The following is a 23,701-nucleotide window of genomic DNA, read 5'->3' on the forward strand; positions in this document are numbered from 1 at the left end:
AGGTGCTCAATGAAGACGGATGGAATGAATAGTTAATGAAAACTATGTAAGCCCTGCGACTCAGGAAAACAAAACCGCTGTCCTCACAGCACTGTTCCAACTCTGCAGTCCCACGTCCACGCAGAGCTGTGCCCCACCACACAGAGCAGGAACTCGGTCTCCCCAGCGCCAACTTGTGCTACCCCTCCCCGTGGACACAAGCGCATGGGGCCCCCCTCCTGGGCACCCGCGCGTTCGCCACCCTCACGATGGCGTGGCCCAGCACCAGTCCGGGGCGAGCAGGGCCGGCGGGCCAAGGCGTGCGCCACCAGAGCCCCCGGGCTCTGCGGCCTGGCTGGGGACCCTCGGTGCGCAGTGCCGAGCACCCGGTCTCGGGGTGGTCTTGGAGGAGTCGATGTGTCTCTGCATCTCCGTCGGCCCCATGCGGCCTAGTGGAGCGGCCCTGGAGACACGCCTTCTCTCCCACGGAGGACAGCTTGGTGGCCACCACCGCAGGTGGCAGGGCTGGGGGGCGACCTTCGCAGGCGCTCACTAAGGGCTGCACCTTTTTGACTAGGTGAAAACTATCCAGGGGAGGCTATTCCATGACCTGGGAAAACCACGTGGGACTCCACATCTCCATGTCCAGCAGCGTCCTGGCCGTGGCCGCGCCGAGTGCTGGGGCGAGCCCAGCCGCCGGCCAGCTAGCTCTTCACACCAAGTCCACGGGCCCGCGACAGGCTGCCAAGCTTCCTTCGACTCTCACACGCCGCGGATGGGGACCCAGCCCCGCCGGGCCGCCGTGGACTCGCTCCCACACCTCGGCGCAGCCGACCCTGCCGGCCGGGGCCACAGCACGGAGGAGACGAGGGCCAAGCAGCAGCTCTCAAAAGCTGTGTTTAATTGTAAGACTCAAACAGGAGCGAGCGGAGACTGCACGCGGAAACCCCAGGAACGAACACCCGCCTTCGAACGCCCCGGCGCTTGTCAAACACGGAAAACGGAGAGATTCTGGCTCCTACGCCAACGTACACAATGGCTTCGAGGGACGTGCGGGTCGACGTGGGGACGGTCCGCTCAGACCCTGCACCCCGGTCTGGCCTCCCCGTCGGGCGGCTCCCTGGGGCCGGCTGGTCTCCCTCCCGGGTCACCTGCTGTTTTAAGAGACACACAAACAGGTGGAAGACGTCTTTTTTTTTTTGGAATAAACATCATTCCTCCTTAGAGCAGCATGGCTAACAAAGGCTGTGAGTGAGTCTGTCTGGCGCTGGTATTTTTTGGAATGGATCATGGTTGACCCCGTGCCTGCTGTCTGCAACTGAGCAGCAGACAGACGGGGGACAGAGCTGGGCCGCGTGGCCGGGGGGTCTGTTCCTTCACGTCACGTCAGTGGACACAGCTTTCTGGGCTTGAGGCTGGAGGCTGCGTGGACCGGCGTGTGCCACGGTGTGGGGGCCGCCGCCCCGCGGCCAGTCCTGCTGCAGCATTCCCGTCGTGACGTTCGCAGAGCCCTGTCAGTGAGGTAGAAGACAAAATGCCAGTTCCAGAATATTCTCCACATTCTAGAAGCTCCCAGGTGGTTTAAATAAAAAGTGCGCTCGCCTGGCCAGTGTTGTTCCCAGAGGCCGGGCTGGGGTGGGGTTGGGAGCGTGCAGATGTCATGAGGCGGGTGGGGGCACCCCCCAGTCCCTCTAACCCGAAAGAACGGAGCTGACGGGAAAGACGCAGCCCCGTGAACGGGGCGCCCAGCTGCCCCGACGAGGGCCGTCCCAGAGACTCAGACCCAAGAGGCGACACCACCCGAGTTCAACAAGTCGTGGCCGTTTATTAGCAGGCGGCGAAGCTGGACCACAGATGCGGGCGGCCCGGGCGGACGGAAGAGGCTCCTGCGCGGCCCCCGCCGACCCCGGCCAGCCGGCGGCACGCACACCAGCCGGGCTGCACTACGGGGCTCTGCCGACCGGCGTCCGGCCCAGTGTGGCGCGGGCGACCACCTGAGGGAAGCGGCAGCGTGGTAAGCACCAGATGTGGGCGATCTGTAGCCGTGGGCGGTCGGAGGTGGCGCTTCCTGCCCTTGCCAAGGAAACACCGAGTTGACAGGCAGGACCGTGGAGCTGGACGCTCGCGTGACGCGGATGGTGACGTCGTGGGCCAGAGCGGGGCAGGGGCTCGTGGCAGCCACGCGAGCTGGGAGCGGGGCTGGAGAGGGTCCGGGCTGCAGCTGGGCTCGGCTCGAGGAGAAAGAGCGGGGACATCGGCCAGACCGGAGCACCAAGTTGGGGGCCGGGCAGGTCCAGTCTCGGGGTCTCTCGGCGTGGCGGGACAGCCCCGAGGGCCTGAGAGTCTGCGCCACCTCCTAGGCCGAGGCGCCTACCAGGCTCGTGGGCTCGGGGGTGGGGCCTGCGGGGCTTGTGGGCTCCTGCGGGGGGGCTCCGGCCCCCATCTCCTCGGGCGCAGACACTTCCGGGGGCTGCTCCGTGGGCGGGGGGCACTTGGCCAGTCCTTCGCCTGGAGGCGGCTGGGGGAGGCCGGTGTCGGAGTCCTTCCGAGGCTGCGGGTCCTCGGCTGCAGATGGCGCCCAAGGAGACTGAGGTAGGTCCTTCTGTAAGAGAGGCCGCAGTCAGGTGTGGGGCGGGTCGGGAAAGCCTGGGGGGCAGCCTAGGGCGGGAGGGCAGAGGAGTCAGCGTCCCTGGAGGGTCCAGCTCCAGGCCCAGGAGCCACCTTCCCTCGGGACCACCTACGACCACCAGCAGGCGGGCCACGGGATGGCCACCCAAGGTAGAAACCCTGGCTCTGACGTGTTTGGCTCGTTCCCCACCTCCTGAACCTTCCAGAACTAAGCTACCTGCTCTGTGGCAAAGCCAGCGCTCACTGGGACTGAGACCCTTTGAGGACGGTAGGCAGTGAAGCCGGGGTGCTTCCCCGAGGGTCCGGGGGAGGGCGAAAAGCCCCATCACCGGGTTACATCGTCTGGTTAATTAATGGGGTGCCCTGGAGCCCCACTCCGTTCAGCGTCTCTAGGCCGGGATGGAGAGGATGCATGTTTCCACTTCCAAAACACGCTCAACAGGCTCCGCCCTGGGGGCCGCGGGTCACACTCGGGAGATGCCTAGGGCCCTTCGGAGCTCCCGCCACGGAGGGGCTGCTCCCCGTGATTCACTGACAGGCAGCGGGAGGAGGTCAGCACAGCCTGGGGCGCGGACACACGAGACCTCGTGCTTTCACATCGAACGCACGATGCTACGGTACGAGGGGCCTCCAGCCCCCTCGTCTGGTGCAAAAACCGGCAGCACCAAGATGAGCGCCGTGAGCCCACCCTGGAGAGGAGCTCCGGGGCCCTGAGCTTGCGCCGCATCCCTGACGGTGGGAACAGCCGGAAGCCAAGGTCCAATCCGATGGGGTGTTACCGCCCCTTGGGACTGGCACTGTGCTCAAGCCACACCCAAAGGGACAGAGCCACAGGGACACGACAGCAAAGCAAACCTCGTGGGGACGGGGAAACACTGAGCACGGGACACGGGCTGTGGGGTTTAGTCGTGAAACCGGAAGGTTTTACTCAACTGTAATTCTAGTTAGGGCTTATGGGGTTATTACCGCTCGCAGACAGTCATAGCAAACTGGTATTCACCGCAAAGCCGCTGCCCGTCCAGAACATGCCCAGCTCCCTGCGCCAGAGCGCCAGGGCGCAGCTTGTCACCAGCGTGCAGGGCACCAGGTAGAGGAGAGCGGGCTGGCCGCGCTGCATCAGGGCCAGCGCCATGAACGTCACCAGGAGGCCGATGCCGTAGGCTGCGGAGAGACGGGCCGCGCGTCACCCCGGCTGACGGCCCCGCACCCCCGCCGTGGGCACGCCGGAGCGGGACCGAGGAGCACCCGGGACCGGGGAGGCGGAGCGCCGGACGGGCACACGGGGAGGGCTGCACGCGCACGGACCGGCCGGCTTCCTCCGGACGCACGGTCCCGCCCGGCCGCGCTGGGACGGGCAGGAGGCCGGCGGGGGCGACAGTCGGGCGGCGGCGAGGCCCAGGCTCCGGACCCAGAGAGGCCGCTAGACGAAGGCCTGTGACCGCGCCTGACTGTCCCGTTCTCTAGGCGTTCAGGTAGAAAGAGAATGCTGCACGCAAGCAACATATGCACAAAATCAGGAAATCCAAACTTCGGTGAGCGGCCCGTGGGGGTACAGAAGGGCACCTCCGCTCTCGTGAAACAGCCGGGAGGCGGTGAGGGGTGAGGGGGCCGGCTCTCTGTCCGGCACGAACACGGCGTGTGGGCTCCCCCACAACACAGCGGCTCCCCGTCCTGACCGCGACCTCAGGGACCTCAGGAAGGAGCTACGAGAAAACAAACCTTCACAGCTGGTCTCTAGCACCTACTTCCGCCCGCAGCTCCTGTCTGGTCCTCACCTGGCGCTGCGGGGGGAGAGCGCTGTTGACACTTAGCCCACGTCCTAAAGAAGTGGTTCAACAGAAGCCAACTACGGAGGAATAAAGGCGTCTGCTGCCGATAAGAGGTGTGCGGTTTCGACGACAAGGAACTACAGAAACCACCTGACAAACGGGGCCGCACACAGAACCCCCGCAGTGGCACTTCAAGGACCATCGCGAGGACGCAAAGCCCAAGGGGAGGTCCAGGGATGGCGAGGGGGACGAGGGGGCGTGCCCGCACCTGCAGGAGCCAGGGTGGGAAGGGGCAGACGGTGCCGACCCCGAAGTGCACCCGGAAGGTCAGCCTGGGTCGCCCTGGGGCCTCCCCTCTGCCGGGCCTGGCTGCCCCCCCCACGCACGACAAGGGGGTCAGAACGCCTCCCGCCTGGTGGGGGGGAGCACGCGTGCACGCCGACAGGCGGCATCGGGTGAGCTCGCGGCTCCTCCTGGAGGGCTGGCCAGAGGCGGGCAATCCAACCGCTTTGCAAAACGTTAAAAGCAATCGGGGCCCCACAGAAAAGGTCACTTCTGCGTGAACGGCTTTGGTAACCAGAGAAACAAGCGGGAGACGAGGACAGAAGAGGAAAGAAAAAGAATACGAGGAAGGACACGCGACCTCAAGAGTCGTGGGGACACAAGAGGAAGGGCGCGAGGCGAGCCCGCTTCCGGGTCCGGGCTCAAGGGCGCTTACCCACGGTGCAGGCCACGAAGTAGACCCTGGACGACTGTACCTGGATGTCGAATCTGTGGCAATATGCCACGAGCAGGCCTGCGGGGAGAAGGGCGTGGGCCGGGCGCCGTGAGAGCGTGCGCCATCCCCGCTCCTCCAGACGGCCGGCCCACTGGCCAGCGGCCAGGTACAGACCCCTCGGTGCGGAGGAGGGCCCAGCACAAGGGCCGCCACGAGCAACACAGGAGCCCGGGGGGCTGCCCGCCCCCGCCTGCTCCACTCCGGCTGCACCTGCCGGCCACCCTGGCCAGACGCTCCCCGGGAACCCACCCCAGCGTGGCGCGCCCCAGTACCTGGCACCAGGATGTCCCCGAAGCCCAGTAGGGAGAAGGGCCGGTCACACAGGGCCAGCGGCGAGGCGTTCAGTCTGGGCACCTTCAGGACCATGGGGAGCTGGGGGGCGAGGGGGCAGCAGGCTCCAGGACCGCCTGAGCCCCCCTTCCCCCGGCAGCGCCCCGGCCGTGGGCCCGCTACGTACCTTCTCGTGGGTGGCCGAGTCCGAGGGCCCGGTCGCCACCTCCACCATGATGCTGTTCCCGCTCTAACAAAGGGGGGACCGCGTCAGAGAGGAGGGAGCGCGGGGCGGGGGGTGCGGCAGCGGGGCGCGGGCGGGGCGCCCACCTTGGTCAGGAAGGGCGTGATGAACACAAAGAAGACGTCGTAGACGAACAGCACCAGCAGCAGCAGCGTGCAGGCCTGGGGAGGCGAGGTCCTGATGGCCGGCGAGGTGCCGGCAGGCACACAGACCCCAGCACGCGTCCCACCCCTCACGCCCCTCACAAGGCTCAGGGGTGCCACTGGGACAAAGCCGCAAGGGGACATCTGCGCAAACCCAGTCCCGCCCCTGGCACCACGAGGTCAGGCTCGCGAGGTTTCTGGGGGACGGTCACACGCTGTGTGACCGGTCGCCGTGGATGTGGGGTGCCGAGCCCGTCACGGCTCCCCGCATGCTCCTCCTTGGGGACGACGGCCTGGGGCCTCGGCTGGGGGCCGCCGACCGCACCTGCCTGCCCATGTGAGTACCCCCCCCCCCGGGAGGGTTCCGGGCCTCCTCACGGCCCGGGGGTCACTGGCGTGGCTGCCATGCTGGGAGGCGGGTCTCAGCGGCCCCTTAAGCCCTGTCACTGGGGAGGCGGCGGGAGAGACCAAGGCACAACGACCACGCTGCCCACGGAGGGCAGGGACGCCCGAGCACAGGCGGGTGAGGGCAGGCCTGAGCCGCTCGAGGCACGCGGCGGACACGGAGGAGGCCCTCAGGATGCCGCAGCCCACGGCCCCACGTCCTGGGGCTCTCACCTTAAAAGTGGGGAGGCGGATGGTTTTCAACATGTACAGGCAGAAGGCGACGCCCAGCGCGTCCTGAAGGATCCAGGCCCACCTGGAAGGCAGAGCGGCGGTCACCCGCTGGGGCAGGGGCTCTGCCGGTCGCTCCTTCCTCCGCTGCTGAGTTTCCCGAGCTGCCCCCGCCCAGCCCGACCCTGTCACGCTGTGACGCCCCGGGCGCGGGCCCCGAGGAGGGCAGGCAGGGCCCCTCGCTGTGCTGGGCACAGGTGGGGCAGCGACCGCCGACCCCGACACCGCAAACACATCATGGGGCGGGCACGGGGGCGTCGTGCAGCTACAGGACTCAAATCTCTCTTCAAAACTATTTTTTACACAATTTAGAAAAGTCAAACTGTTGCCCAGCCAGGTTCCACACCCCACCTCTCGGCCCGGGAGACGGGGGCTCAGGGACGGACAGGCAGAGGGGACGCAGAGGCAAACGTGTGACCCCGGCACCACCAGGGAGCCGCCACCGCAGGGCCACGTGCGCCGCGTGCAGCCTCGCCCCTGCCCACACCCGGGTCACCCTCGTGGAACCAGGACGAAAGCCTCTCCCGGGCGGGGCGGCCGCGAAGAACAAAGAGAAGGTTCGCAGGCGGCCAGGGGGCGCCCGGACGCGGGGGAACAGGGCCGGTTCTAATTTTACAGAACGGAGCAAGTCTCCTGGCTTGAGTCTAACTGTGAGAGCTCGCGTTCTCTTTGTGTACAAAGGACTCAAAATATTTTCACGTTTTCCTTCTGCCAATTAAATCTGTCGGGGCTCCAAGCGGCAGCGCGGCCAAGAGCGGCTGACTGCCCCACGAGAGGCTCAGACGGAGCGCCAGATGGTGTCAGAGGGGCTGGCGGCGGCGGGGGGGCCTGCAGCCTCCAGGCCTCCCTGCACCGGGGCACCGGGCCCCGCCGAGGCGCCTGGAGGGCCCGCGCTCGGGGCACCTGGGGCCAGGAGGGCGGGCGGCTCGTATCCAGATCCCCATCGCCGCCGCTCACACGGCAGCCGGACAAACGCGCCAACACCGAATGCGGGCGGCAGCACCTGGCCGCCACACAGCCCACACTCGCAGCCTCGGGGGGGCGAGGCCCAGGGAGCGTCTGAGGACAGCCCGCAGAGGGGGCGGCACTCACTGGTCCTCGTTCCGGAAGATCCCCCACACCACGCTGACGGCCAGGCAGAGCAGGGCGAGGAGCAGCATGCGGACCCGAGGGCGCTTGCGGAAGTAGGGCAGGCTGTTGTCGGGGACCCTGGGGGCGGGGGGGCCGTCAGGGGCGGCCGGCTCCTGGCCACCACCAGCACCCAGGGGGTCACCTCACCCCCTGCCCCACTCCCCTGCCTTGCCCCCTCTTCCGCTCCACGTTCCCTATTAACATCGGTCTTCACGCCTTATGGCGTTTCCGGAAGGGAGGTCCCCCAGGGCAGAGCAGAGCGGAGCTGGGGTGGGCACTCAGGCGTGGGCACACCTCAGCCAGCGCCCTGCCCGCAGGAGCCCACCGCCCTGCCTGCTGCAGGCTCCTGACCTCTGACCCTGGACAGCAGCCTGAAAAGGCCTCACCCCACGAGCTGAGCTTTCTGAGCACCCATCCGTCTTCGTCTAAACCTTTCAGCGGTGGGCCGCCGGCCTGTTCAGAACCAGACCAGGCCCCTGGCAGGTGAGCCCCCCGCCCCCGCCCAGGCCTGGACCAGCAGCACCTGCGCCCACATGGCCCTGCCCTGCCACCCCTGCCTGGGACCGACAGGCACCCACGCTGTCCCCACTGGGCCTGAGCTGGAACGGGATGCGGGGAGAGGGAGGCCAGAGAACCACCACCCACGTCCCTGCTCTGCCCTGCTGCTGAGGCCGGGAGCCCCCGCCAGCGCTGAGCGAGTGTGGGATGCCTGCCCACGCCATGCCAGACTGGGGCCACGGGACAGGGAGGGCATCCTCGGCACTGTCCAAGCAGAGCTCGGAGCTTCAGGAACCAGGAGACGGGAGGCCAATGGAGTTGGGCGAGCAGAGCGTGGGTGCCAGGCCGGGCAGGGGCCGCCCACGGGGGCCTACCTGCATCTGCCAAATGGCAGCCTCTGGACCAATGGTGACAGACAGCTGTAGAGGCCCGTGGAGGAGGACAGGCAGAAAATCCCGATGATCACATAGACTGCGGGGTGGGGCAGGCATTGAGGGGCAGGGGCCGCCTGGGGCCCCCCGCCCCCCCGCCCCCAGGAAGAGTTCCGTGGGGCTGTGATGCCACCTGCCCCTCAGGGTGGCCAGCACCCAGTGGATGGGAGGGATGGCTCCCGGCCCAAGGCCCCCTCCTCTGGGCTGGGGATGGCGGCCTCCGTTCACCCCACAACCAAGCAGCTTCTCCGGGGGGACTGGGGCCCGGGCCTCGGTTTCCCCGGGCGCCCCAGGGACGCACCGAGCTGGTCATAGAAGTAGTAGAGCAGCACCAGCATGGAGCAGCACATGACCACAAAGACACAGATCATGACGGGGCTCACGTCCACGGCCTCGTCCTCCTGCTTCTCGGGCCCGTCATCCCGCTTGTGTTTCATGTACCTTCTACGGAGGCACAGACGGGGCTGGGGGATGCCCTGCCGGCTGGCACAGCGCCCAGGGGCCCCGGGACAGGGGGGGACAGGCAGGGCCAAGGGGCACCCTCTCCACACCCACTGCGTGTCCTTGCCACGTTGTCCACAAGAGCACCAGGCCGACCCCAGGGACCTCACGAGACCGTGCAGTGAGGGGCCACAAGGGGGGCCCCCAGCCCCGAGAGCCACAGCCACTCTGATGGAGAGCAACGGGATCCCCTCGTCCAGCGCTGAGACCACCCATGGACCCCATCCAGCACGGACACGTCACAGGCTTCCCTGGGCACTCACTTCTTCACGTCCCGGCTCCCGGCCCAGTAGCCCCCAAGGGCGACGGTGCCGACGGCCATGATGAAGATGATGACCATGTTGTAGTCCAGCATGGGCTCGTTGGGGGCATATAGCGCTGCCCTCACTGCTTGGCCAAAACTCTGCCTCAGAAAACGCACCAGAGCTCAAGGTTAGGGCCGCCGTCCCCTGTCCCCAAGCCCACCCCAGAGAGCCGAGGCCCAGGGAGAGCCTGTCTTGGGGGGACCCCCGGAGCCCATGCTTCACCCACCGCTCCCACCCCAAAGAAATCAACTCTGGCAGAACAAGCTTCCTACGAGGTCAGCTGAGGGGCCCGTGCACACGTGGACACAAGCCCTAAACCAGGACACGCGTGTGCACGCACAGAATGGGGCACGTCGCCTGGGAAGCGTCTGGCTGGCTGGGGAGAGCTGTGGAAGCTGCAGTCAGGATGGAAACGTGCAGACGCTTCCACAAAGACTGAACGTGCCTGTTCTGCTTGTGTCTGGAAGCTCGCTGGCTCCCAAACCAACTCCCCAAACCGTGGGTGAACACGGGCCTCTGGTCAGACAGGCCAGACGTGGGCAGGGTCGGCTGGCCTGGGAGCCAGTGCCCAGCAGCTGCGTGGCGGAGAGGCCCTGGGCGCCCTGACCTCTGGGGCCAGTTCTCCGTTCCCGCTGCTCAGTGGCACCACCAGGCTTTCCCGGGGAGCTGGTGACGAGTGTGACAAGAACCACCCACCCACCAGCCCAGTGGGCGGCCTCGCTCCTGGGTCCCTGCCCACCAGGTACTTACGGCCCTGGACCAGGTGCAGCCTGGAGGGAGCAGGGGGCCCTACCTTGAAGATGTCCAGCATGTCTTTGTGGCTGAGCAGGGCCACGGGAATCCCAATCTCGTCATACTGTGTCTTGTTGCCTCCTGGGGGGACCTGGGGGCCAAGAGGAGGGGGTGTGGGAATGATGGGACGGCTTACCAAGGCCCACCCAGGGTGAGAGACAGGCCCGCAGAGCCAGCCCTCTTGGGGGGGGGGAGCGGAGATGGGGTTTGTGTGTGTGGTGTGTGTCTGTCTGTCTCTCCCCACTGGGGGAGGAAAAGCTCTCTCTTCACTTTTAAGCCTTAGGGTCAGGTCGCTTAGGTGCCAATCTACCCTGGGATGCCACCTGCCCCTCAGGAGGCACCCCCAGAGCTCTGCCCCGAGGCCTTATAGGAGGACAACCCTACAGAACTCCCAGGGCTGCTCTGGGACACGGCCCCTCCAAGAGGATGCGTCCACAGCCACGGTCAGCCAACTCCTGGGGCCCTACCAGCATCTCCTTGCTGACGATGAGCAGCCCGCGGGCCCCGCCACCCTGCGCCAGCCGCACTTTCTCATAGAAGGTGCAGTTTCCCCGGGCCACCAGCGGGATCTGGTTGCTGAAGCCTTTGGCGGGGAGGTCGGGTGCAGAGCAGAGCACGGAGGCCGTCCAGTCCCGCAGCTGCAGGAGAGACTGGGGAGGGTGGCGCTTACACCAGCTAGTCTAGGAAAGAACGGAGGGGCGGGGGGCCCACGTGCGCGCACATTCACACGCCCCTGCACATGCACATTCACACCCATCCATGCGCACACATGTACGAGCATACACATACACACACCCAAGTGCAAGGCAAACAGGAGGGACAGAGGCGGGTGAGTGCTCAGAGGAGGCCCGCTGGGAGACCCTCCCTGCCTCCACGGCAGGCGGGAGCAGTGGCCTGAGGGTGAGAATCACCCACCCACCATGCCACGTGCGGCCAGTCCTCACTCCTCAGGACCCCTCTGCCAGCCAGCCCCGGTCCAGCGTGCGGGGGCTTGGCCAGTGCCCCTGGCGGGGGCCATTCCTCAACAACATCTTCTGTTGGATATCTTTTGTTTCTGACCAAGGAAACCAAGGCCCAGAGAGGCCATCTGAGATCCCAGCAGCCCCTGGAGTGTGACCCCCACATTGGTTTCACAGCTGAGGCCCTTCCTCTGTCCTCCAGCAGGCTCCCTGCAAGATGAGACATCTAGCAGCCCCTCCAGGGACTAGGCTGGGGAGCAGAGGGGTGGCAGTCAGCAGGACAGACCCGACCCCAAGTCCAGAGGGGGCACCCCAGAGCACCTCCAGGCCTGCCAGGCCCACAAGGAAAGACCCCAGTGGGAAGACCCTCATGAGGAAGGGCCCCAGCGGGCACTCACCGCTTTGCCAAGGTCATGTGGCAGGTGGGCCCACTGTGGGTTGTAGAGAATGCAGTAGTCTTTGCCTTTGGGGCCCCCTGCCTCGGAGACCACGTGCACCATGCCGTACTCACAGGCCACCTGCAGCAACAAGGCAGCGGTCAGAGAGCTCGGCAGAAGCAGCTGGGCCTGAGCCAAACAAGGACACCCCCCGCCCAGGGTTTGGGCTGGTTTCCGCCCTCCTACAGGACAGATGGGACACCAGCAGGCATCTTATGGTGGAGAAAACAAGGCAGGGCAGCCAGGGCAGGAACGTCTTCCCCAGGGAGACCCGGGTGCTGACTGCGCCGTCAGGTCCCCTCCCTGTTGCTCCCACGGCAGGGACAGCACCACCTCACAGGGCCCTCGCGGGATGGACGGCACAGGGAGAATGAAAACCCTGTGGCTCTGTCACGAGGAGGACACGGTGAGCCTGCAGATCCACCCCCAGGCCTAGGTGCTGGCTCGAGGCCAGGAACACAGGGCAAGGCCTGCCAGGCCTGGAAACTTCCTTGCCCCTGACCCGCAGGCTCCTGGAAAGACTACCTATTGGCCACTAACTGCTGAGGCCAGCCGGCTCCGTGTGCCACACCTCACTTTCCAGGGAAACCTCGGAGCCTTGGTCACATGACTGGCCCCTGCCAGGCACAGACCAGTGGGATCCCAGTGGGGACCGACCGCGGGTTCGGAGGTGTGGCAGGAAGTAGGCGGTCTGCAGGGCGGGCGGCTCTGGGGCTGGGAACTGTGAGACTTCACAACAGAGAAAGAGTCATGCAGACACCAACAGGGCACGGACAGCTCTCTCCCCAGGACCCCGAGCCAGCGAAGCCTGTCTCCCCACCCAGCCCCGGCTTCCCAGAAGGAGGAAGGGGCAGCTAGAGCATCATGGTCCCCCACAGGGGAGCTGGCTGCTCGGGAAGGGCCACACCCAGAGGGTCAGGAGGACCCAGCAAGCTTTGTCTGACTTCAAAGCGAGGCACAGGGGCAGGACCCACAGTTCTCGAAACACTGGATAACCCTCAAGGACAGTGGGATGGCTGGGGGCCTGGGACAGAGGGGCTGACTCTCATCTTTTCTGTTGAACACCAGCTTAATCTCCGTGAAAAACCGTTGTTTCATACAAAGGTGTCCCCACTCCCTGCTCACCCACATCTCCTGCCTGAACCACTGCACCCCTCCCTAGAGCTGCTGCCTGGCTGGCTGGCGGACGGGAGTGCAGGGGGCCCTCTCCCACCTCCTCCCCTACCCTGGGCTCGGGCTGGGGCAAAGGACCCCCCACAAGCACAGCCTTCGTCCTCGGATTTCGTCAACAGCGGGTCACACAGCATTTGGGGCCCAGGTCTTGGTGGCTCTGCCCCTAGGCAGGCTCACCCCAAGTCTGAGTAGCTCCTGGGGGCCTGCTGAGGGAGGGGGTCTCAGGAGAGAAGCCCGGTGCTAGGAGCCGAGGGGGTCAGTCCAGCCACCACTCCCCCAGGGGGCCCTGCAACCTGGCCCGGAAGCCTGCTCTGCGCACCTTGGGCTCCTGGGGCCCATGTAGCTTGCGCTCTCCTTAGGCTGCAAACGTCCAAGACTAAGATGGGAAACCCCCTCCTTGGAACCCCAAGAATCTGCCAAGGAGCCAAACAGCTAGAGCTGCTTGCCTGACACAGATGCCTGATAGGGTCCAGCCAGCACCGTAAGACACATGCCTCGCCGTGGGGGCAGAGCGTGCAGCTGACTGGGCCCGAGGGTCCTGATGGATCGCGGCCCCCGACACCAGGCCTGGGGCAGTGACCGGCTTCCGTTCAGCCAGACCATCGGTGGAAGCTCAGCAAGGCCCCGGCCACTCCAGGAGCTTCTCACCCCACCCTGGTCACGCTGCTGTGGCGGCAGCATGGAGACCCCAGGGCATCCCAACCCTGTGGCTGGCAGGCCGACAGGGGTGCGGGGTGCGCGCCCTCGTCCTCTCCAGGGTCCCCGACCACCACTCTTCCGGCGGGCACCTCTGATCTGACGCCATGGCCTGTTGCCTCGAGGGAGGCATTGAACGCCTCGTGCACTGCTGGGGGTGCGCGGGGAAGCCATGCTCATGCACTGAGCTCCCAGAACCCAGGTTTGCGAGGGCAGGGCCGGACGCGGCCCGAGGCCAACCAGGGGTCTTGGAGCACCTCACAAAGGCCGCGCCCTTCCGCCACCCGCCCTGGCCAACCTCCAGGCACCTCACGTGTCACCTCACTCCCTCCACCAGAGGCAGCATTAGGAGTCCTCTCTTCCATTCTCCCCACCAGACTGCCCCCCAAGGGCACCCCCAACCTGGCCCTAAGTGCTCTACCTGGCTGTACACCCCTTCCAAAGGGTCACCCCATGCTCAGAACCCCTGGCGCCTCCTTACCATGGGCCATTGTGGGGAACAGAGGACCGCTCAACCCAGAGGCCTCGTGCAGCCCACCTCCTGTGCTTCTAAATAAAGTTTCACTGGAACACAGCTGCCCCATTCCCGTATGCAGGGCCTCTGGCGGCTCTCAGGACTCCTACAGAGCTGCGTGGTTGCGACAGAGATCACTTGGCCCAGAAAGACTCACTGTCTGGCCCTTTTCAGGACACTGCTGACCCCTGTTCTGTGGGATCCAGGTTGTGGGGGAAGTGTCGTTTGTGTAAAACGGGAATGCACAGAAGCTGCTTCTCTTTAAAAAGGTCATTTGAGAGTGCAGAAGCCCACCTCATGGACCCCTCTCCCCACAGTCTGCACAACCGGCTTCCCATTAGGAAATCAGCCTGTTCTTATGTCAAATGCCAGAGTATGGTTTCCTCCCCCGCAGAGTTAAAGGGATCAGAAGTTCTTCAAAAGGACCCAGTGCTATTCAGTCCAGCATGGCCCATCCCAATCTGGAGAGCCAGAAATCACTGGGACTACCAGACAGGCCACCTTCTGACACATCACAATCGCCAAGCAGGTTCAGGCACTTCTAGGGAAACCATGCTTCGGGGAGACCATGCAGGCATTCCACATCAGGCGGTTTAAGAAAAGCTAATGAGTCCAGGCTGGAAGCAGTCGTCCTTCTAAGACTTGGTAAGTTCTAAAAGAGGGTGGAGAAAATAAGAACCCAGGAAGCTTGGAAAGAGATGTTGAGGCAGAGGACGGGCAGGGACAGGTGGAGGAGTTGGGAGGCGGCAGGTGTTAGAGGGGCAGAGGGGACAGGTGGAGGAGGAGGAGAGGTGGAGGAGGGGCAGAGGGGACAGGTGAAGGAGTGGAGAAGGGAGGAAAGGGGTGGGAGGGCACTAACGTGACTTCAGATCTGCTGAGTGACAGCCTCCACCACTGTCTTTATGTGCACATCTTGTAGCCACTGGGGAGACCCGTATATTTGGGGAATCCCTCTCCCAGGGTCACAAAATGGTAGCAAATGAATTCAGGGCTGCCCACAAGCAGCGTCCCAGCCAGTGGAAAGCTAGTCTTATTCTCAGGCACTGGGACCCAAACTTCCACAAAGAACCACTCCCACCCACCACAATGCCGTCTGTCCTATCTCGGGGCAGACAGACACACGGGCCCGGGCTCTGTTCTGGGAAGAACCAGCTGAAGTGCTCTCATCACATGCTCTGACACCGTCCTCTGCTTGCACACAGGACAAAGTTCAAAACCCTCAGCCTGCCCAGGAGCACCATGAGCCTTCCACCACCTGCCTTTGATCTGCCCAGCCCAGCCCAGGGAGGCCACAGATTGGCCTGCCCTTTACCCTCTTCCTGGGAGCCACTCCTGCTGCCCCCTCCCTGTGCCCTTCAGCTGAAGGGGCAACCCCAGCTCCCTTCAAGTGCACCTGAGGGCCTCCTTTGGGGTGTCATCTTTCTCAGGGTGTAAGCATTATACCACCCTGCATTACTAGCCAGAGTGGACTCCTCACCTGCTCAAAGTAAGTCGTCAGCTCTCACACCTTCACCCCTGTTCAAGCTGCTCATCACCCGCAACACCCTCCCTCTGCCTTCAAGACCTGGCAAACTCCTGTTCATCCTTCAGAACACCCCTGAAGTGCCCCTGCTTCCACAAAGCCTTCCCAGGCAAACTGGGTCACTCCCTCCATGGTGCTCCCGTTACCCTGTGTCCACTTCTCATTTTGCTCTCTTTCAAAATGTCCCTGCCCTCCTTGACTTGCTTAGGAAAATGAGGGAGTAGGGTTGGGGGAGGTACGGAGGCTTGGCCAAGAGCTGGGGAAGGGGCAGCCCAGGGAACTTGTCCGGGGGTGGGGGACGGAAAAACAACTAAGTTGAGACCAGAAAGATGACCAGGGGCATTCCAGGGACACGGGGAAGACCAGAGAGCAGAGTGCCTTCAGCAGACTAGAAACGGAGGGGAAGCTTCCCAAGCAGCCAAACCACAGAGACCTCCCACATGCACTGGACGCAACAAGACCTGACACACTTTCAAACACATCACTCCTGCTGTGTCGGGAACAGACTGGGGACGTGGGAGAGCACCAGCCACCGGAGGCTATGGTAGAGAGGTGGGGGGCTGGGGTGGGCAGGTCAAGGTGAATGGCTGCGTTCGCAGGGCTTAACGTTAGGGACACCGTTCCCAGAGCTGCATGACACAGGGGAGAGGCAGGGAGGGCCTGCAAATAAAAGACGCGCTCATGATGATGTAGGTCCATCAGCCGGCTGGTGGCAGACCCCCCACTAGCCCCGGAGACCCTTACCTTTAAGTGCCCAAGAAGGAGCACGCTGCACATAAACCACCCCATGTGCATCACCTCGCTGGGTCCTCACTGTACTCTTCCTTTTGCAGATGAGCCACTGCCACCCAAACGGGGGACCTCCCTCGCCCAAGGTCACCGGACAGAATATGGGGCGGCCATCCGGCCCCACTTCCAGGGATGGGCTCCTGGCCGCTCCCCGAGGCTGCCAGGCACTGGGCGCCGTGCCGGCCGGCTTACCGCAACCACGCAGGCGGGCGCTAACATCGCGCGAAAGGGGAAACTGAGGCTCGCAAATGGGCAGCCGCCTGGCCAAGACCACGCAGCCAGGCAGGGGCGTCCCCGGCGGCGGTTGGACACCTCGAAACGGAGCAGGACTCCCAAACTCCAGACCCAGCGCAGCTGCGCGACGCTGCAGCTGGGGAGGGCTGCAAGGCGGGGAAGACACAGTGGCCGGGGACAGGCCCGCAAGGTCACGGCCCGGCTCCCGGCCCGGGGGCCACCCGCGCGGGGGGCGCGCAAACCCGAGGCTGGCCCCCAGGCCAGGCCGGGCGGGGCTTGCGCTGGGCCCGGGGCAGAGGGGCCGGGGCCGCAGCCGGGGGGCCGGCGGGGCCGACGCAGCCTCACCTGGGCCGCGAGGAGGAGGAAGGCCGCCGCGACCCGCGCCAGCGCCGCCGCCGCCGCCATATCCGCCGGTCCGAGCCGCAGGCGTCGCCAGATGTTTCCCAGCAACGCCCCGGCGCGCCCGGGCGCGCCTGCGCCGTGTGAGCTCCGCGCCTGCGCGCGGGGGAAGGGTCAAAGGGCGCGCGGCGGCGCCTGCGCAGAGCGGCGCGGTGCGGCAAGATGGCGGTGAGCGCGCGGCGGGGCCGGCAGGGCGGGCGGCGTGGGACCCGGCCGCGCTCTGCGCCTCACGCGCTCTGCTTCCCCTGCAGGACAAAGAGAAGAAGAAAAAAGAGAGCATCTTGGACTTGTCTAAGTACATCGACAAGACGATTCGGGTGAAGTTTCAGGGAGGCCGCGAAGGTGAGACCCCGCCGCCCGCACCCCGTAAGCGGTCGCGGGTGAGCGACGGCGGAGGAGAGGACGGTGGCGGATGCCTGGGCGCCGCCTTGAGCGCTTTGCTCGGGGAACTCGAGCCAGCCTCCTACTCCGCCGAGGGCTTCGGGGCTGTGCCTCGCGTTGCGCACGCGGGGAAACCGAGGCACGGGAAGGGGTCCGAACAACGCAGAGCCGCTTGGTGCAGCCGGGCCTGGGATCCCGCCTGGCCTGCTGTGCGCTCCTCTCCCCGAGTCCTCCGCGGACAGCTGCCCCAGCTGGTCACCGATGCCCCTGCAGCCGGGCTCCTGGGGCTCCGCGCTCGTGGCTTGGGGCCAGAGGGCTCTGGTTGCGAGGGCCGTCCGGGGCGCTCGGGGCTGCTGAGCAGCAACCCTGGATGCCCCTAGATGCCAGGAGCATCCCTGAGGTTTGACAACGCAACCGGGCCTTCCGCGGTTGAGACCGCGGCCCTACAGCCGGTCTCTTAAGTGTGGACCAGACGGACCTGCTAAACACAGATGGACTCTCCTCGTGCGCCGTTCAGCCCCTCCAGGCTCCGCGCCGTCGGAGGGGAAAGGACAGCCTGTGTGTCTCTGAGGAGCACGTGAGCCCTCAGCTACCGCAGGGCTGTGAAGTGGCTCTGCCTCAGTGCTCCTGTGAGCTCTGACTCGCCGCCACCGGTGTTGCAGTAGAAGACCTTGGTGGCTTTTTCAGCTAATCCCGAGTCAGACAGCATCCCACGTAGCCGGACGGGCGCTCCCGGAGCCATACGGGCCGGGAGGTTTTTGTAGGCAGGAGGCTGCAGGAACAGGCAGAGTGGATTGTTCCCGGCATGGTCACCCTCCTGGGGGGATGGTGGAGGTGTGTCAGGAAGATCAGCTCCCTAGCGCCTGCCGGAAATCCCACATCGATTGGTTGAGATTGCGGCTCTGGGAGAGCTGAAGCTGCAGTTAGGTTAGGTCTTCAGTGTTGGTTTGGCACAGGTGACTCCGTTTGGGGCCTGAGGTTAACTCCAGAGTCATTTTCCTGCTCTCAGCTCAAGGTTCTTGCTCCGGGAAGCCTTCCCCGACCCGCCACCGTGGGCCACGCCCCTTTGGTGTAAGCTCCTAGTACCGTCTGTCATGGTTCCCCGTTTTATGCAGGTAAACAGGACACTGAACCCTGCATCTTCCCCTGAAACGTGGTGAGGAGAGGGCAGGAACGAGGCCCGGTGTTGCTCATGCTTATAGGCAGCGTGGCCTGGGCGTGGCGGCCGCCCTCAGCCTAGGCTCTGGGGTCAGAGCCCCAGCTCTCTGGCACACTGCCTGTGGGACTTTGGGCAGCTTACCTTCCGTAGGGCTCTTTCTTCATTTCTTCACTCCGCCGACCTCACCGGGCCTTGAGGGCTACAGGGTTGGAGGCATGCTTAGCATGGTTCCTGACACCAGCAAGCCCTCGAGCAACATTTCATTTCTTCAGCTGCCTCTTTGATCTTCAGTGTGTTTCCTGAGACAGCGATCCCGAGCTGCGGGTGATTGGGTGGCACTGGTGGGGTTAAGAGTGTGGTGCCTGCAAGTGTAGGTGGCTGGCAGCAGTGAGAATTCAAACCTGAACGAATGTTTGCTCTGTCTGCACCGCGCCGGCTCTCGGACACGAGAACGAGACGCAGCTCTTGTTCCTCAGGGTGCTTGTATGGGCCTTCTATGCCGCATAGCAAGTTGCCGCCACTTTAGCAGCTTGAACAACACGAATTTACTGTCGTGTGGCGTCTGTAAGGAAGGAGTCTGGGTGTCTGGGGCTCCAGGTCTCACAGGTTGCAGTAAAGGAGCGTCTAGGAGCCTTGTCTCAGGCCCAGGGTCTTCCTCCCGCCCTGCTGGTTGTTGGCAGAATTCAGTTCCCTGTGGCTGTAGGACTGGGGTCCCCGTGTCCTAATGCAGGTGTCCAGGGACTCGCGGCTCTTAGAGGCTGCCTGCCAGCCTGTGCCCAGCATGGCAGTTTGCTCCCTCGGGGCCAGCAGGAAAATCCTTCCCATGCTTCCAGTTTCTTCTTTTACAAAATTCCTATTCCCTTAACAGCTTATCTGATCAGGTCAGGCCCACCGAGCATAGTCTCTCTTTAGAGGAGCTGAAAGTGCGCTGGTTCTGGGACCTTAATCACATCTGCAGATTCCTTCGTCTTCCTCGTCCTATAACCCACTTACAGGAATGACGTCCCATCATATTCACAGGTCCCCTCCCACAGGTGGTCACTGGGGTGGGGGACATTGGCTTGTGCCCCACTGGGGAGGACAGACCCACAGGTGCCCACTGCTCATAACCCCATCGGGTGTCCTCGTGACCTTTGTTTTGCAAGCAGGGAGAGAGGAAGCCACAGAGCCAGGGGCTCCAGCCCAGCAAGTCAGGCTGGCAGACGTTTTCCCAAAGGGCCAGACGGGGTGTTTTCAGCTTTGTCGGCCAGACCGTCTCTGTTGCAGCTGTCACGTCTGCCCCTGGAGCAGGAAAACAGCCACAGACCGCGCGTCAGCACGTGACCGCGGCTGTGAGCCGGCCAAGCCACTCAGAGAAGTGCCTCTGCTGGTTTTGGCCCACGGGCTGTAGTTTGCAGACCGCACCCTACACCAGTGGGGCTGCCGGTCACGTCCAGCCCCGTTCTCGGTGCAGACCCTACAGCTGCAGTGACTCGGGGGGATGCCTGCTTCCACCAGCTGTGCCTGGGATGGGGAGGCCTGAGCAGCTGCGGGGGGTGCTTTCAGGGCGCATCACACGGCAGCGCCGGTCGGTGCACCACTCCTTTCCGTGTGGGCGTAGGCCATGGCTCGTGAGCTGGGCACAGTTTTTAACAATTCTAAATATTTGAAAAAATGAGACGATTATTGCACGTTTCTGTACCCGTAAGTAAAGTTTTATCGTGGCACAGCCTCACCTGAGTGTCTCCATGTCCTCTGGCTGCCTCGCCCCAGGAAGGCAGCGCGGAGTAGTTGCTGTGGAGACCACGGGGCCCACACAGTTGAAACGTGCACCAGCTGGCCCTTTGCAGGAGACGTTTGCGACCACGTTGTGGTCTGGGTGGTTTGGGGTCGTCCTCATGGCTCCCCTCCTGGAGCCCCTCCCTCACTTCCCTCCCGGTGCCCCTTCTCTCCCGTCCCTGCAGAGGCTGCTCCCCACATCTGCACCTTCTGGGGGTGAGCCTGTCTCTGTGCACCTGTCCCCAGAACAACTGCTTATCTAGCGCCTTTCCGTTTCTCTCCTCGGTGGTGCCTCCAAGCCAGCGGCATCCTGAAAGGGTTCGACCCACTGCTCAATCTCGTGCTTGACGGCACCGTGGAGTACATGAGAGGTGAGCACGCCGTGGGGCTCGGAAGCTCCTCGCTGGGCCCTTTTTACTGCCCCAGACCCACCGAGCTGCCCCTGTGTGAGGGACACGGTGCTTGTGAACCAGATAGCTGGTCTCCCTCGTCTCCTGCTGTCCCCACGTGGACCCTCTGCTGCTAACAGAGGGTCCTGGTCCCTGTCACCCCAAGTCCCCAGAGCCTGCGCAGCAACGTACAGTGGTTGGGCCGGCACCTGCCCATCTGCCGACACGATCTGCAGCTCAGTCCGCCTGAGGCATTCAGGGGACACCCAGACCTGGGAGGGAGGCAGGGTCCTGGCTCTCGGGGACTCTCTTTGTTACACCTCAGGGGACACCCAGACCTGGGAGGGAGGCAGGGTCCTGGCTCTCGGGGACTCTCTTTGTTACGCCTCAGGGGACACCCAGACCTGGGAGGGAGGCAGGGTCCTGGCTCTCGGGGACTCTCTTTGTTACTCTGGTGACAAATTCACAGGGCCACCAAAGAGGTCTCTTGGTGGGGGAAGCATGGTCACGGCTGAATGGCCAGTGCCGCCAGGCCTCTTGCTTTGCCCTCAGTTTCTTCTCTCCTGTCTGGGTCCGCCCAGACGCCCTGCTTGGCCACCCATGCTGGGATCCCAGCCCGGCCCCCTTGGCCAGATGATTTCTTCCTTTGTGCAAGGACAGCCCCACCACATGGGCCCGTAGGGAAAACCCCAGAAGTGGAAGCACGCCAGGCCACGTGGCCCCAGGAGCCTGCTCCTCCCAGGGCAGCCTCGCCTGTGGTAGGGTCTGTGCCATCTTGTCTCAGCCCCAGAACAGCCCCCTCGTGGGTTCCGGGAGGGGTCAGGCCCAGGACAGTGGTTACTCTGCACGATCTCGTGCCCCAGATCTGGCCTCTGGCGCGCGGGACCGCCTGGCCTCCCCCCAGCATACTGCAAAAGTGGTCGAGGTTTTCAGCCTCCGTCACTTCCGTGGGGGCCTCTCATCCCACCCTTAACCGCCAGTGGACCTGCCCCACGGGGCTTTGAGATTTTTGCAGGAGCTGGGAGTCCCAGACTGATTTTTCTTCCAGCTGCTCATCCTAACATGGTCTCAGGAGCTCTGCTGGCTCAGGTGCCAGGGTCCCCAGTTAGTGTCAGGCCCAGCATCCCCCATGCTGTGCTTTCCTTGTAGAAGAAGGGCACGTGTGGACCGCTGTCGCCAGAGCTCCTCCGGGCCCCCGTGGTCCGTGGGTCGCCTCAGAGACAAGGGCCCCATGTCTGGGCTTTGGGAGTAGGGCGAGGCCCTTGGCCTGTCACCCAAGCTGGCAGTGCCCTTTGATTTGGGTCCTTAGAGCCACACGCCCTCCCCACCACATCGGCACGCCGTGTCCCCTCGGGTCTGGGAGCCACCTGGGGGCCGTCTCACTCCCGCCCCTCCCTCTTGCTCCGCAGACCCCGACGACCAGTACAAGCTCACGGAGGACACGCGTCAGCTGGGCCTGGTGGTGTGCAGGGGCACCTCCGTGGTGCTCATCTGCCCGCAGGACGGCATGGAGGCCATCCCCAACCCCTTCATCCAGCAGCAGGATGCCTAGCGGCCGGAGGCTCGGGCCTCGGCCGCCGGAGGACTCGGAGCTGCCCTCCCCTGCATCACGTGCCACCACAGGAACGGAACTCTCCTTTTTATATAGGTTGTTTTGTTTTCTTAATAAAACTGCAAACCTCAAGTGTCCTGGAGCCCCAGAACCCTGCTTTTAGCCTTGGTTTTCTGGCAGAACCTGCTCCCAGGGATTGGGTTTGGCCCGCCAGAGTTTGTCAAGGGCCAGCCACGGTGTGTGCTGGGACCCGGGGGTGTTCAGAGATGCCTGGGGCCCGGGCCGTCTGCGCCAGGGCACAGGGAGGGTGAGGCTGGAGCGCTGTGGCAGGTGTGGACCCCCCCCAGGCCAGCCTGTGATTCTGGGAGGGTAGACGGGCCACACGCGTCAGCGGGAAGGCCCCAGCGGCCCGTCCCTGCTTCTGCTTTGTCCTTTCAGTGCCCCCTGACGCTAGCCAGCAGGCTCCCCTAAAACCAGGACCTCCTGGGTCCACACAAGAACAAAGCAGCCAGAACTTCATCTGGGCTGGGCCCTGCGGCTTCTCTCCTCCCCTCAGTCCCACCCCAGCGGCCCCCTGAGGGTCCTGCAGACCCCCGCCCTCCCTGGCCGTCTGCAGACCATCCTCAGGGGTGCCCGTGCGTGTCCTGTCCTCAAACTGGTCAGAAAAGGTTTTCCCTGACCTTTGTTCTCTAAACTCCACATACTTGTTAGGACCCCCACGACCCCCACGGGAGCAGGCTTATCTGCCTAGTTTGTCACCCAGGAGGGCAGAGAGGATCTGTGGCCCCTAACCCCTTCACTGCCAGTGGGGGACGTGCCAGAGGCTGGCAGCAGGCGGGACCAGGGCTCAACGCGGGCCAGGTGGGCGCATGTGCTATCTGCCGGGCATTGCCACGCAAAGAAACTGAAGCCAGCCGGCTTCCAGCTTATCACGGGGATCTGGGTTCGTGGCTGTGGGCAGTGTTCGCTGCTGGGGCTGGGAATTCGTTATCAGCCACGTGGCCAACCCCTACGCACGCTCCTCATCCCCCTGTCCTGCTTTCCCTGCCGCCTGGCCCTGCCTCCACCAGCTCCCTTATCAGAGGCCTCATCCCGGAGCCAAATCCTCAGCAGCTGGGCAGGTGGGGAGGAGGGGACGGCCACGGGGCTAGCTGCAGGCGGCAGCCCTCGGGGAAGGCTGTGACCTAGAATCAGCATCCAGTCCCTGGTGCCCATTTGACAGTCGGGGGTCTGGACTCGGCCAGGGAGGCCATGTGGGGGAGGGGCCGAGCTCCCGGGCACTGGGGCGTCTGCTCACTCACACACCGAGCCTGCCCGGTCTGAGGCCAAGGCACAAAGCCTGATGCCAAGACCTTGGGGTCACAACTGAGTTGGCCCAGAAGCCTTGACCCCAAGGTGGGGGGAGGGGCGTGCAGCAAGATGTTAGAGGCCAATGAGACCTCATTAGAGCCCCGGGGGCAGCCGGGGGCCAAAATAGGGCAGCCTGGCTTCCAGTCCCTAGCTTCTCTCGCAGACCAAGTGAGGCTTGGCCCTGGTAGCCCCCTGCCCCACCGTTGTACACCCCTGAGCTCTGGACTGCTCCTCGTCCTCCCCAT

General features: G+C 64.4%; 2 protein-coding genes across 14 annotated transcripts; one reads left to right on the forward strand and one right to left on the reverse strand.

Moving 5' to 3' along the window:
• Positions 1 to 15: 15 nt before the first annotated feature.
• SPPL2B (signal peptide peptidase like 2B) lies at positions 16 to 16,961 on the reverse strand. 13 transcript variants are annotated; one of them, XR_010406246.1, is made up of 16 exons: positions 16,814 to 16,961; positions 11,502 to 11,621; positions 10,612 to 10,824; positions 10,146 to 10,235; positions 9,311 to 9,450; positions 8,848 to 8,990; positions 8,490 to 8,586; positions 7,579 to 7,695; positions 6,430 to 6,511; positions 5,755 to 5,829; positions 5,612 to 5,674; positions 5,427 to 5,526; positions 5,095 to 5,172; positions 3,608 to 3,768; positions 1,582 to 2,581; positions 16 to 1,490 (listed from the first exon to the last, which is right to left on the reverse strand). XR_010406246.1 is itself a non-coding variant. In XM_045863399.3 (15 exons), exons 1-15 carry the CDS (start codon positions 16,871 to 16,873, stop codon positions 2,336 to 2,338), a joined length of 1,755 nt encoding a protein of 584 aa, XP_045719355.1. In that variant the 5' UTR covers positions 16,874 to 16,961; the 3' UTR covers positions 16 to 2,335. The 13 variants fall into 13 exon arrangements, 12 of the variants coding, with proteins under 12 accessions (XP_045719355.1, XP_064430616.1, XP_064430609.1 ...); XM_045863399.3 differs by having other exon boundaries at positions 16 to 2,581; positions 10,612 to 10,794; XM_064574546.1 differs by having other exon boundaries at positions 16 to 2,581; positions 5,427 to 5,508.
• A 20-nt stretch (positions 16,962 to 16,981) lies between these two features.
• LSM7 (LSM7 homolog, U6 small nuclear RNA and mRNA degradation associated) lies at positions 16,982 to 22,238 on the forward strand. Its single transcript, XM_045863404.3, has 4 exons — positions 16,982 to 17,035; positions 17,119 to 17,209; positions 20,465 to 20,536; positions 21,964 to 22,238. The coding sequence occupies exons 1-4, from the start codon at positions 17,030 to 17,032 to the stop codon at positions 22,104 to 22,106; spliced, it is 312 nt and encodes a 103-aa protein (XP_045719360.1). The 5' UTR covers positions 16,982 to 17,029; the 3' UTR covers positions 22,107 to 22,238.
• Positions 22,239 to 23,701: the final 1,463 nt, after the last annotated feature.

This window comes from Mirounga angustirostris, unplaced genomic scaffold, assembly GCF_029215605.1.
Source record: "Mirounga angustirostris isolate CCGP_5_RB_7025 unplaced genomic scaffold, mMirAng1.0.hap1 SCAF_1, whole genome shotgun sequence".
In the NCBI taxonomy this organism is placed as follows: Eukaryota; Metazoa; Chordata; class Mammalia; order Carnivora; family Phocidae; genus Mirounga; species Mirounga angustirostris.